At 44.5% G+C, this 14,544-nt stretch overlaps 1 protein-coding gene across 7 annotated transcripts in view; it reads left to right on the plus strand.

Annotated features, from left to right (window-relative positions):
• Positions 1 to 5,801, plus strand: part of LOC139050918 (uncharacterized) — a 30,572-nt gene extending 24,771 nt beyond the window's left edge. For all 7 annotated transcript variants that reach the window (XM_070527771.1, XM_070527774.1, XM_070527776.1 and 4 more), the window contains one exon: positions 1,169 to 5,801. In XM_070527771.1, coding sequence (XP_070383872.1) covers positions 1,169 to 1,897 — 729 coding nt within the window. In that variant the 3' untranslated portion in view covers positions 1,898 to 5,801. The remainder of the gene's footprint in view (positions 1 to 1,168) is intronic.
• Positions 5,802 to 14,544: the final 8,743 nt, after the last annotated feature.

Consider the following 14,544-nt stretch of genomic DNA (forward strand, 5'->3'; position numbering starts at 1 on the left):
GTAAGGATCACATTTAGAACCAGGTATCAACGCAATGAAACCTCACCTTTACTTTTCATACTTCGCCATTCAGAGACCTCTCACTGTCCTACATACCCTATGTCCCCAATAAGGAGATTCACTCATGTAATAGTCCGATGAGATGGCTTGTAAAAAGTCGCATCTTGTAGACAAAATAACTCAGATTTGCTGCTAAATGACTAAAAATTTTATCATCACCATCAGCCCAATTTTTTTTATATGTACACTGCAGGATGAAGGCTTCTCTCAGCGATCTCCAATTACACCTGTCTTGCGCAAGCAAATCCGACTTGGGCCTGCAAATTTCGTCATTTCATCACCCCACCTAATTTTATGCCGTATTCGGCTCAGCTTGCCTTCGCTTTGCACCCACTCTGTTAATCTAGGTTCCACCGCTTATCTGCCCTAGGCATTATATGGCATCTCCAGCACTACTTGTTTCTCCTAATGTCAACTAGAATATTGGCTATTTGCGTATGCTCTCTGATCCACACCGCTCTCTTCCTGTGTCTAAACGTTACGCCTAACAAATTTTTGTTTTGGTACTAAATATAATTATAATCTAGTGCAGAAATTCGAAAACAAGCATTGAGATGACCATACCAGTCTTTATATAGCGTAATGTAGCCACCACCAATAACTAATAATAATAATAATATTTGGGGTTTTACGTGCCAAAACCACTTTCTGATTATGAGGCACGCCGTAGTGGAGGACTCCGGAAATTTTGACCACCTGGGGTTCTTTAACGTGCACCTAAATCTAAGCACACGGGTGTTTTCGCATTTCGCCCCCATCGAAATGCAGCCGCCGTGGCCGGGTTCAATCCCGCGACCTCGTGCTCACTAACTAATAACTCGACCTCGTGCTCACTAATAACTAAAGCTTCGCTTCATGTACATTCAAAGATGTGCGTCCGATGTGCGTAACTTCTATTTCCTAAAGAAACACCCTAATGTGGCTTAGTAAAACATTTTCTTGCACGAGTTGGTTCAGAACTGAGAAGGAAAACAGCAGCGCGAAAGAAACAAGGACCATACAAGTACATGCCAGTCTTTTGTACTGGTCTCGTCTTTGTATCTGTTTTTTCCACTGTTCTTCCACTGTTCGTTCCTTCACAGCGTAACAAAGTGTTCAAACCTTACAGGTGGTTGTAGGCACGCCAAAAGCACTCGCCGATGTCTCGGCGTTTGGTAACCTCCGCAGCCTCAGGCTGACACTATATCCATACTTTGCCTTCGCCGACGTGAATGCGGAACTCAAGCAGCTGCTCACACGGTGGCCGCGGCTCGAAGAATTAACCCTGAAGAATTGCGGCGGCGTTGAGATCTCCGCAATCGCAAGGTTGTGTCCAAAGGTCAGGGTCCTCAAGCTCCGAGGCTGCGTAGGAACCGTCGATGACGTTCCAGTGCAAGCTCATGCATTCCCTAAACTGGAATGTGTCGAGATAACTTGTAAGATGCTGACGGCCACGTTCATCTCATTCTTGTCGGCCATCCGCGATACGCTGCACACCGCGCGCTTTGGCGACGATGAAGCCTGCTTCGAGTTTCTGCGATACTGCGTTCTCTGGGGCCAGCTCCTGCCGTTTCCGCGCCTCGAACACCTGACCTTGGACACGAAACTGTCAGTGAGTGTGTTGGAACTTAAGCCCGGGGCGCTGCACGACGTATTGAAAGCCCTTCCTGCGCTCAGACACCTGGAGACGGACAGTTATGACCTGCGACTGTTCTTCGAGAACTACTACGCTCCACGTGGCCAGCTGTCCTTGTCCTGGGTCGGATGTGTCTACTGCGATACTAACGATCCACAGCTGGCTCAGAGATATAAAGAAATGGTGGCCACCTGCACGGCCGGTTCGGTTCCGGGCAAGTAAAGGATGCTACTGATAAGTGTGACGGGCAGTTTCAAAAGTGACAGTGTTTTGCAAATTTGTGTATACATAGGATAACCACCGGTGGATGTCTTTTTCCCATTGTCGCAGTGTTTCCCATTGGCACCTAATTACAATAGACGCCTGAATCTTCTTTGACGACATACGTGTACCGGACGTTCTCACAGGTCAAACACAGCTGAGCAGCACTGTGTCATCAGGCCTCAATATCACGACACATGATACAATTTATCCCCGCCGTGAAATGCTTGTTCCCCAAACATTTGCCTTCAAGCGTGCTTTTTGAAAAAGACGAAGCACTTCTGTCATGTACAGAAATTCGCTGTGCAGCTAGAAGCCAACAAACCTGACAAAGCCTGACGGATAACGTTTAAGCAGTTTGCCATTCAATATAATCATTCTAATATGGCGCAACCACTTGTCAAAGAGAAAAAAAGGAAACCTCACATCAATATTTCTTTAAATATGCATACACAAAGAGAAACAGAAAACATAAATGCAAGTATTGTAGTTGAGGTATTCATTCACTACTTCTGACACGTAACCACCAAACTGAAAGAAGTACCGATTTCGCAAGCAGCGAAAATCCTGGTAGGCATATTATTCACTTTTAAATAAAGCAATTCTGTTGCTGATGGGAAAATAATCCTCACAAGGTCGCGCAAATGATTTAACACTTTGACAATTGGTACGAGAACAAGACTGTCCTATAGATTAATCTTGCTGTCGTTACCTGATCATGCTGATCACGTAAGCATACCGCTCGACAGCCTCCTCTACTGGAAGTATAATTGCATTTTTGTAAAATCTAGAATCTTTCATTCGTAAACGTGTTCGTAAGCACAATAAATAATTTCTGTAACATAATCGGTTAGCTGATACGAAATCTGAAAAACTGAATAATTCGAATGAGGCTAGTTGTAATAAATCAATGCAAAAGCAGAGGTGCAAGTCATGGGTTAGAAAAAGGTTGCGTTCGAATGATGGTGTCTCGGGCTCAAGCTATGTTTAGTGTTCTCACGATGCACAGCGTTGTTTCGCTGAACTGCGGTCATCGAGTGTTCCTTTTTAATACATTGTCATGGACGAGTGTTAATTGGTTCCACTGCTGCATGAATGTATGATGAATCAGTGCATTTTGATGTGTGTGAATGCTTGTTTTGATAATCAAAGTTGGTGGCTCTCAGGTCCCGCACTCGATTTGTTAGCTTATGGATGCTTTGATTTCTTGTCTTTTTACACTTGATCGCCGTTTTATTCTATTATGGGTTGTAATTCGTATATTCTTATTTATAAACCCACTCCTCTAACAGTCCCAAGTGGGACTAATAGCATATTCACATAAGATATATAAAATGCCGCCACATTAAAAATCTCAGATATCTATCTAATAATAACCCCTATTCTTCCAACATCTTCCTAACGCCTCACAGTAGTACTTTAGCCAGATTCAAAATAGCTTTAACGTTTTTACCAATGCCTAACGTTTTCGGGAAAGTGAAATATATTTATACTATATAGGGATTAATGCATGTTTATACTATATAGGAATTAATGCATGCATCAGACGTGTCTGATGTTATCGCGCCGATTTTAGCCGACAGATTTAACATTTGTTGAACTAACTCTGTCTTTCCTTTAAATATGCAAATAGCGAAAGTGACCATGCTCTACAAAAAAGGTGACCGAAATAACTTTGGCAATTATAGACCGGTGTCTGTCTTGCCTGTGTTCTCAAGGGCCTTCGAAAAAAATTCTGCGCACGATTTTCAAGTTTCATTGATAAATATGATTTATTTTCATCTAATCAATTTGGTTTGCGGAAAAATAAATCAGTTGTACGCTCCTGGAGCAAAAAGAGTATATTCTTAAACATTTTGAAAATAAGGCGCTCGTTCTCGGTATTTTTATTGATTTTTCAAAGGCCTTTGATTTAGTAAACCATAAGATATTGTTAAAGAAATTGCATTGCTATGGTATTCATGGACAAGCCCTAACGCTTATTGACTCTTATTTATCGAACAGACAGCAGGTCATTCAGATAAGCGACTCTATTTCCGGAGTGAAACCTTTGCTGTGTGGAGTGCCCCAGGGCAGTATTCTAGGCCCACTATTATTTAATATCTATCTTAATGAAATTGTAAATATGAATTGTGAGGCGAAATACATAATATATGCTGATGATACCAGCATACTTTTTTCAGGGCATGATATTCACGAGCCTATCAGAACTTGTAATCACACAGGGAAAAGGCTAGAGGGATGGTCAGCAGCAAATGCTATGTGTATTAACGAAAATAAAACAAAAGCTGTTATATACTGACCAAAAAATAAAGTTATTCCACCTCATGAAGACATAGTACTGAGTACTCACACTATTGAAATAGTTGACCATTTTAAATGTCTGGGCATATCTTTTTCTGGGAATATGAGTTGGGATTACCACGTCAGACATGTCCTGCAAAATTAGCTCAGGTGACAGGTGTAATTGGTCAGCTTCGACACTTACTTCCAAAAAGAATCAAGCTTCTACTCTATCACTCGCTTTTAGCTCTCATTTAAATTATTGCCAACTATTATGGGGTACGATGGTCACTAATCTAAATAAAATATACTTGGTTCAGAAAAAATGTATTAGGCATATTTTCAATGCACCTTTTGTGGCATCTACTACTGTTTTATTCTGCAGTTCAAGAATAGTTAAAATACACCAGACGTACAATTATACGTTAAGCAGAAAATTCAAATCTGAAACTTGTAAGAACTTAACAAATTTGCGCGTTCTGGCCAATTTAAGAATTAGGCATTTAAACTATCCCACGCATCATGGTGAAAATTAGGAAGTAGACATAGTAAGATTAAACTCCGAAAAAGAGTGTTTGTCTTACACTCTTCCGTCCCTTCTCAATCACTATGACCTTAACAATGTTGACTTGTTTGATTGTTCATATCAGGATATCCGCAAGTTATACACAGTGATGTATAGCTCTGAGATTTCTACTACTTAACACTGGTTTTATTACAAACTTTGTCTCGTTTATCAAATCCATAACCGTATCGAATTGTTTCATCTGGTTGTATGTAACTGTTTGTAACAAGTTGATTTCTATATCCTGTTTTCCTGTACATTCAGTGTATTTATTCCAGACATTTGTGATTTGATAGCATTTCAGACATTCATTTTTTCTAAGAAACTGTTTTGTATGTACTTTTATGACGACTAAAAACTGCCTTAACTTCTGTATTACCTTAACATTTCCTTTACTTAGTGTGTGCCCTATAGTACTACGCTGTCTGTTAAGTTTCAATTTTTTTATTTATTTTACGGTAGTGCTGTTACCGCTCTGAAATTTTTCTATGGGGCTGCGGCCTAGTCAAGCTGTTACTGAAAAACAGCTTTTTGTCACAGTCTTTCTTTCTGTATCATTGACAGAATGAAAATAAAGATTGATTGATTGAATGTTTTCCCGCTTGCGATAATAGAAAGTAACAACTTTTCATGTGTTTTCAAATATGTGGTCAATTATAGAAGGTTGTCCGAAAGCACATGATGCGTGCAATGCGCTTGCGTTTCGTATCATGAAAACTTCGATTGTAAATAATTATTTTGGTGTTATAATATTGTACTGTTCAACATGTTATACCTACACTGTGCCTTTTAGTTTTCGAGTGCATGTAAGGGTATGTGAAAAATCCTTCAATATATTTCCCCTGTCTTTATTTCTACCTATCTACACATGAACGAGAAAATGTGTGCTTGAGTTAGCGCTTGTATACCAATCAAATGAGCGCACAACAAGCAGTAATGCTAATCCATATGACGAAATGTCACTTACATTGTATGTATCTATTTCACAATAATAAAATCCTGATTTTATTTGCAACATATTGGACCTTATCTGTAAGCACATTTCCGGTGATGTTGTCCCGCATTAGTGTTCACTTTGTTGGTCACCTTTCCAGACGCTCGGGTGTTGCCTGTCTTTCTTCATTTGAAGTTTCTGGTCTCGGATTCCTTGTTGGTGACTGATCCCATTCTGTACTGAAGCCACCAGGGTGTAAGCTCTGGCAAAAATGAAAACCTCGGGGAGGAAACGCTGCTTGAAATACTCGTTCCGAAGCCCGTGTGTGAACCAGTCGCGTAGCGTTGCCATCAGTGGCAGGAGTGACGGTTTTTCTCACCGGAGCTGGTGTTATCAGGCGCATTGAGTTGCAGCAGTGCGCAGTCGGTCCCGTAACCTGCGTACCGCAGAAAGTGACGAGAAGGCCGTGTTTCCCATTTGGATGTGGCAGGTCGTTAGTGTGTAAATGAAATGGTAGATGTGCGTACCAGCGCTATGCTGCGCCGTTCCTGCCGAACTCCCCATTCCGACAGGCGAAATCCGTTGCAGTGTGCAGTTTCGGCAAGTCGCTATCCTAGTGTTTTAACGAGTGTGTGGGTGTCTTGCTCACAGTGGTAGTGATGCCGAGCGATGCGATCGAACAAACTCATTTTTCTTGTTTAACATAAATTAGTTACGTGTTGCTGCTGTCAGCCATATCTTCGCTCGCACTGCAGCGTAAGTTCGTCCCTGGTGTCCGTAGCTAATATGTTTTGCTTAAATTATTGATGACCAGTGTTCTGACAAAGCACAGAGAAAAGAGCGACTCACTCATTGCGCTGTGTACTTTTCGGTATACTTCACCTGAACGCTGGTCCTCTAGAATTTAAAACGAACACACCGAGCAGTTCAAGTTTCTGCCATCTGGAGATTCTTTTACTTGTGACCAATGTATATCCCAATGATTAATTTATAGGTAAGTTGCGAGACGGCGCTATCATTAGGCGCAATATAGATTGTAACGTTCAGGTAGAATACTGCAACTGTTCCCAGGAAATTTTGTCTATTGGTTTTAGCTAGACGGGCAATCGTTACTGAAAAAAGTTCCGATTATGATTATCCGCACTTCACTCAGAAATTGACCAATTGCTGCCCTGCAGCGTTTACTAACATTGCAAAAATGCAGCAAACATAACCAGCTTTCCGGGCTCTCAGTGCGTCTTTTGCAGCTTCACGTATTCTATGGTTTCACTAAAAATTGCTCTCAAAACTTCGGTCGCTAATTTTCTCTCGTTTTCTTCTAAAGACATCAGCAGCAACATCGAAAACTTTCTCTATGTGGACACCAGCGAGAAAAACCAGTGTTTTACGAACATCTTCTGCAAAAGGTTGCAGTCGCCGAGTGCTTCGAAGCTGCCGTCCAAGTCTTTTGTGATGCTCGGCGCGTTATTATTGCTAGAGCTTGCAGAAGGCGTTCCCGCTAGGGACAGTGAAAAGCTAGAAACATTGCCCATAGGTGATTTTCTGGCATCAAGCCAGGAAGCTTCCATCGCTATTGAGCCACAGAGACACAACTTCCGTTCGGTGAGCAACATGTGGTGGAGCATATAAGGTGAAGAAACAAACACTAGGGATTCAGCGGCCTGAACGTGGACGTCCACGAGGATGCTGCCGTGACACTATAGCATTCTACTCTACTTCCCGCCAAACTGAATGGCTCGAAGCTGCGTCATTTGTCACGGCTTTTTTTTTGTTAGCAATGCAAGTAATTACGTATCATTGATTACTGAAAAAAGTAATTAAATTACTGTCAACATTATTGAGTAAGAAAGTAATCGATCAATTGGCGAGCTATAGCAAAGCTGTTATTGTGAACAAGCAATTACTTTCATGCTATTTGTTACGTGTAAGTTGGGTCAAGTCACATGTTACACCGGGTGCATCGAAGTTGCGTGGTAACGAAGCAACGGTCCTGAAACTTGTACTCTAGGAATGAATAAATGTGTGTTGTTTACTGTCTCAAGGGCCAGGTATGGTCAGAGTGCCAAGAAACTTGTACTATTTTTCAGATGTTCATCACAAGAAAGTAGCGAAAAGTATGGTGGTGCTCTACGAAGCCTTGTCCCACCATAGACAAAGAAGGCTTTACCAAATTAAAAGTGTAATGCCCAATGTAATGCGTAGCATATTTTGCGGAAGAATGTCTCGAAATCTTGGCTAGCCGAAGGATTTCGCCTAATAAACATGACGTTATTACAGCGTATCTTATGCAGCAGCGTAATAAAGAGTTTATGAGAACGATTTTCTTAAGTAACTAAGTGATCAAACATAAACATTTGTCATGCACATTATGTTTGCGTCAAGTGATCTACTTGAAAATGTAGAATTGCACTGCCACGGGATGTTCTTAGAAGACGTGTGTTTATTTTGAAAATACAGACGTGCGGACTATATGCTGCTGTCGTTTTATCAACTACGAATTCTCGAAGAAGTGAGACAGCCTCAGGAAAAATAATGGTACTGATCTAGGAAAAACAACAGCATTGCAATTTCGGAATAACCACAAAACAAAGAAATAAATGCTGAAGTTTCAAGCTACCTTCCTGGTTACCACCAACATTATGGTGTTAAAGCCATTGTAGCGCAATGAAACACGGACAAAGAGAACAGGACACCACGGATACCATAGCACCCGTGGTGTCCTCTCCTGTTCTTCCTCCGCGTTTTATTATGCTACAATTGTTTCAAAACATATCAACCCACTCGCCCAAGAAGGTTTCCAACATTTTGGCGGCATGTGAAGGATAATCTTGTGAGAATGTCTAAGCACGTGAAACGTAAGTGCCCCTCGGAAAATAATGTTGACGCCTGGTTTGTTCTATACTAGTGTGAAAGAGTTTAGAAGTAGCAAGAGGTATCGAAATGATTCAATATTTTTTTCTAGGACCAGGTGTAGACTGCGAGGCACCAACCACGAATTAAATTACTTCTGTATGAAGTCACTGAATCTTTATATACTATATGGTTGATGTATATGTGAATGTAGAGGTGACCTGCACAAGAGAAGGTTGCGGGACTGTTTCGGATTAGTGCGCAACGTTTTACAAATAGGGGGCGATTTGCGTGTACGTGATGTCTTCCTAATAAAATTTTTAGCGTTCTCTTCTGCTTGCACAGAACCTCTTGAACAACTTTAGTTCATCTAAACTCGAGCTTGCATTACCTTACCAGCATAGGGGAAGGCCAGGATTGCTGCGACTAGCCGTCCATCTTCGGCTCATCAGTTGTCTATACAATCACTTATACAGACCTTAAAAGTGTTGTTATTGGCACACTTGACACATTCAGAGTTGAGCAGAGCTTTTGCCGATTGGGACACGGTTTCCGTATAACATTGGCTGAAAACGCAGTGAGATGTATTGCACGCCTCTGTTCTGCCAGGACACTACGCACTCTTACGAGTTCAAAATGATGCGCTTGAGGCAGCAATGAACGATGCTGTCAGATGTAAGCTCTTCCATGAAAATCGATACCTTAGCCGCCCATAGTTTCTTGCATTGGCACTGCCAAAGTAGTTTTTCCAACCTATTTCATTAAAAGAGCTTTCCGCGGCCACTGAAAACAAGCTAAATGTTCATATATGGCCTTCGCGTTCAACTTATATATTAGTTGCGCATTCAATTAGCTCAATTCATTTTTCTAAAATGACGGGAACTTGGTTCATAAATAAAAGGCTGATAAAATATATTGCCGAACTGTAAAATTCTTGAAACTAACATCCTTTCTAAGTAACGAAGGGTCCTGCTACTTACGTCACATGTGCGCTTGTCAAGTTGTGTTCTTCCTTCAAATTCGCACATTTCTGAAACTACGTTACTTCTCCTTTCTATGAGCAAGGAAGCTACAATATAAGGAGTGCCGGCAGGGGGTAGATCACATGCCTATTTCAAAGCGGACGTTCCACTCCGCCGCACTCTTTACCATTTCTCTGTGCCACGCCTCCGAAATTCCGTATATGACGAGGCCTCCATATGAAATTTAAGTTCTGGGGTTTTTAAGTGACATCAGATGCAGGGTGTCTACCAACCGGGAAAACCGGGAATTCTCGGGGAATTTGAACAGTCTGGAAAAACTCAGGGAAAACTCAGGGAATTTGTGCTTCCATCAGGGAAAATTAGCTGTAACTTTATTGAAAGGGAACGAAAGTCGTGTTAATGCTGGCTCCAGTAACAGAGGAATCGCAACGAATCATTATTGACGCCGTGTCATCGGCACGATGTATTGCCAGAGTAGTTAACGACCGATTTTCTAGACGCCCGATTTTTCGGACATGCCCGATAATTTGCACGGTTTTGCGGCACCACCACGTACTCCATATAGTCAATGTATATTGCCCCGACTGCAGGTCTGAAATGACATTAATCAAAGCCGCCACCGCCGCTATTTTGATTATCTCGCCGCCTCGAACCGGCACTCTCGCAGGCAAATCCGTAACCACCACCGCGGCAACGTCAGGCCTAGCTGCTTCTATGTTCGCTATTAAGCTTCTTGCCGTGCGGTGCCGTGTTTTTCATTGAAAGAATTCGCCGCTATCACCAATGGCACCGACTCCGCCTTTGTAATCCTAGCGATTGGCTTTGAAGCTCGCAGAGCACAGCGCGTTGCGTAATGCCAGTCTGCGAAAGTTAGCTTCGCCTCGGTACACAAGTGTTAGGCGGTGAAGCATAACAAGCGTGGGAAGGGGGCAATTGTCGCGGGACACAGTATACATTACTTAATTACACATGCGTGCACGTCGTCTTCTGTCACAGTACAAGCCCTGATATGCCTAAAAAGCGTACTGGCAGGCCTTCAGAGCTTTTTGAGACGTGCCTGTGGTAATTTTAGCCCTTAAAGGCAGTTAAAGACATGCATTAATTTTTTTCAGACTGCCCGTTTTTTTTTCAATTTTTTTTTTGCGGCCCCTCGGAAGTCTAAGAAATCAAATGTTGACTGTACAACTGACCAAGAGGATGCTTCAGATGATCCATGTGGTGAAAGCGTGGTAGAAGGAGGATGAGAACAGAAAGGACCGACGCACTGAGGAATTAACGGGAAAGGAAGGGTGCCGCCACCTTTTTGAAGGAGCTTGAGCTAAAAAAACTAAGTGATGGCTGATGCTGAGACACAGGTGTCCCTCATCCAAACCAAAATAAATTGTTTACGCAGTGAAACCCAACACTGAGATGTGTACGGGCTGAGAGTTGTCAGGACAGTTGAGGTTGACTTCCCAGCTGCTGAGAGAGAACCTTAGTTGTGACAAAGTTCAGGACCTCATACAGATGAGCTTGCTATCAGTTGATAGAAATAGCTGATATTAAAAAAATATTTACTTATGTATGCATCTCCTTTTCATTCGTATTTGAAAATGTTCGACTCAATTTGGAATGGGCTTTACCATTTCTTTCGCTGTGCATTTTACTAACACCTTCCTTCTGTTTTATTTTTAAATAAAATATATATTACTCCTTACTATTCAAACTGGATTAAGTCATTTTTTTTTCAGCATGCTTACTAGAGAGTGACAGCATCGGGCAACGTGGTGTCAGCCTGTCTTGACATAAAACAAAGATCTGACTCATTCAGGGAATTTCGCAAAGGTGCTCAGGGAAAACCTGGAAAACTCAGGGAGTTTGGAAATGTCAACTTGGTAGACACCCTGCATCACCAAAATCATATTTAGAGGCAGGCTTTAGTGGGTGACTCCGGGTTAATTTCGCCCACCTAGCGTTCTTAAACGTAACCTCAGCGCAACCTTATTCAACGTAAGTTAACGTAACTTCAACGTAAGTACTCGAGCGTTTTTGGTCCTCCCCCGTCGGAATGTGGACGCGTTTGAACGCGTGACCTAGAGTTCAGCAGCGCCAGTCACTGTATTACCCCGGCGCGTCTGAGCTCCACTATACTGAGCACAATGTAAGACGTCAAGGAAAGACTTGCCCTCGCACGCTCACGTTCTCACCCACGTACCTGCAACAGACCACGTGACTTTCAAACTGCGCGCGGCAGGGACAGCGCAGAAACTGTGCCAATGTGTTTGGAGTGCCCGTATTATCTCGATTGCAATAAAACATGTACGTATTGCGATGTGGCTGTTTTAGGACTTGTGACACCACGCGTGTTATCTAAGGAATGTTTCCTGCAATTTATATTACACATAAGCATGTAACCTTAGTTTCGCCAGGTACGATTTCCTAGAGTTCGTAACTTTTCAGAGGTTTCACAAGTACTGCTTGTAATGTGTTTCAATGTGCCAGCCTAGGTGAGTAGAGGGCTACATTTCGTCGAAAGATTGTCGGACGGCCCAGCGGCCCACTCAAGCAAGGAAAATCGCGCAGAAACCGCGCAGGATGATCATACTGCGCTTGGCAGGCACTGTCCAGAAACCGAATGGAAAGCATGTAAAAGTTGCCTCGGTAGAGGTGAAAGGCAACTGTTAGGGTCGCACATTACGTCAGCGTCCAAGTGGGTGCTGTTAGAAGATACGGGCCCTTTTCCTGGCATCCTTCGAGCTCACCAGACCACATGGAATCGCCGTCGCGCCTAATTAAAGTCCGCAGAAGCGCATCTACCACGTCCCCGAGGCGCAGCATGTCAAGACAAGTTGGCGTCCCCCACCTCGTGCGCCGCATGTAGAGCTATTGTCCTACTGCTTGACTCCTCCTGAAAGTGTAGCGAGAGCCTGCCACGATTCCAGATAACCTGGGTCGCGAGCAAAGCTGCTTTGCAGCTCCGATAGGTTGCTGGAAGGCAACCCATCTCCCCCCGCTGAGCGCTTGCAAACCCGGAGGGAACAACATCTGCAAGTCACCGTGTACCCTCGGAACCCCCATCCGCCTATTGTGACGGCGCTTGCCAACCCGGTGGGAACAACGGCTGTAATTTACCGTCAAGCCCTGGGAGCAACCCCCCACCGCCTGTTGTGACGGCAGTTGCAGACAAGCAGGGCAATACCGGAGGCAAGTCATCCCTCGGGCAGTGAAGCCCATGGAGCGACCCCCTGAGCCGAATGTGACTGCACTCGCACGGGCGCTTACCATCAGCCGAAAATGACGACACCTGAGCGGGCTCGACGATTGGCCGAAGAGGACGTGACCTCGAGGAACCGAAGGGGTTAAAAGCCAGAGACCGCGAGCAGAACGAGCATTCATTCCTTCATTAATCTCTTTCGGGCTCCTTGCCACAGGCCGCAGCGTCCGATTTGCTACCGGCCATCATTGACCTAATGAGTGTTAATGACCTCATGTTTTTGCTGTAAATAATGTAAATAAACCTATAGTTTTCATCTCAAAATCATCCTCAACGTCGGCCAACTCCCGCACTCAACGACAAGATCCAACAGTACACGTATTATGAAACAAGAAGCTCAATCCATCTTGCGTCAATACATTACAATATTTGAAATAGCTGGCAGAGTAAACATAGTCACCTGACTTTGAAAGAATACATTTTTCCAGTCATGTTTACCTATACCTTATTCATATTCGGTAAATGATGCATGCCAAGAAGCATTGCAAGCATGGCACGAGAGAGTGTGGCCCGCGGCGTGAGCAGTGCGCGAGGTTCGGCGTTCGAGGGCGAAGAGCTTCCTCGTTGGGCGTCCGGCCCGCAGGAGCTATCGCCGCCTGCGTCACTACGGCAAACCCGAATCAACGCTGTCACCCGCTGAGAGGCTACCTCGCCCAGTTCTTCCGCTGGGCAACTGGTCCAGGAGGGCTGGCGGTCCTGAAGCGTGTTGAACGAGCGTTCGGGTGAGCGGCCACAGGGCTACCCCGCCAGCTGCGGACGTGACCCGGTGGCTGCTGCTGTGGGCTCCCGAGCGCAAACCCCGCCGCAGGGAAACGGGGCACGCGGAGGCTCCGGTATATCGACTGTGGCGCAGTGCCACCTGAGGCCCGCGAGTCGGTCTGGCCCTGCTGTCCGACACTGCTGACCGACCGGTATCGATTTCACGACGTATCCGACACGGCGATATATATATATATATATATATATATATATATAAGGTATAGCTGCATGTTGTCTAGGAGGTATTTGGGGGAACTGTCGCGTGTGTGTGCCGTTTTCTATGTGTTATGTGCGTCAACACAAGTCTGATGTGTGTTTATGCTTCTGCGTGTTGCTTCTGCCTCTTTCTGGAGCGATCCTCCACCCAATAACATCACAACGGGGACACCAAAGCTAGAACCCGGACGGCTTCGGGGGTTGGGGCTACCCGAGGCCTACGCGTGCCAGGGGTCTATAACACCGGCTTTGCCGATTTTCAATGCGAAGAACCCCTGGCACGTTTCGGCCTCTGCGGCCCCAACCCACGGGCCGCCCTGCTTCCAGCTTTGATCCCCCGTTCCCGCTTGGGTGCCCTGGAGATCCTATGCCGCCTGCTTTATTATATAACCTCAGGTGCTCTCCTGAGGCCTTCCGTTTGTCGGTTACATGTGTCCTCCTGGAGCAGTGCTCGTAAAAAATCCAAGCCATCGTCCCGACGAAAAAAGCGACCCGCGACTCGTACAGCACCAGTCAGAACTTGGCCCCTTCAGACACAGCAATCAATAAAATGGGGCGCCCGCGCCCACTGCCTCACCGCGCGGGCAGCCAGCGGCTGACCGACTCGACTGCACTCATCTATGCTGGCATGTCCAGTGGACAAACGGATACAACACGCGCTAAGAAACCTCCTCTGTAGTGCCTAGGCACATATTCAAGGAGCAAAAGCCCCCAGATTTTCTCGCATACGCCCGCTCTTACTCGCGCCTGCGCATAAACGGCTGG

The sequence above is a fragment of the Dermacentor albipictus genome, chromosome 10, assembly GCF_038994185.2.
Source record: "Dermacentor albipictus isolate Rhodes 1998 colony chromosome 10, USDA_Dalb.pri_finalv2, whole genome shotgun sequence".
NCBI classification, from domain to species: Eukaryota; Metazoa; Arthropoda; class Arachnida; order Ixodida; family Ixodidae; genus Dermacentor; species Dermacentor albipictus.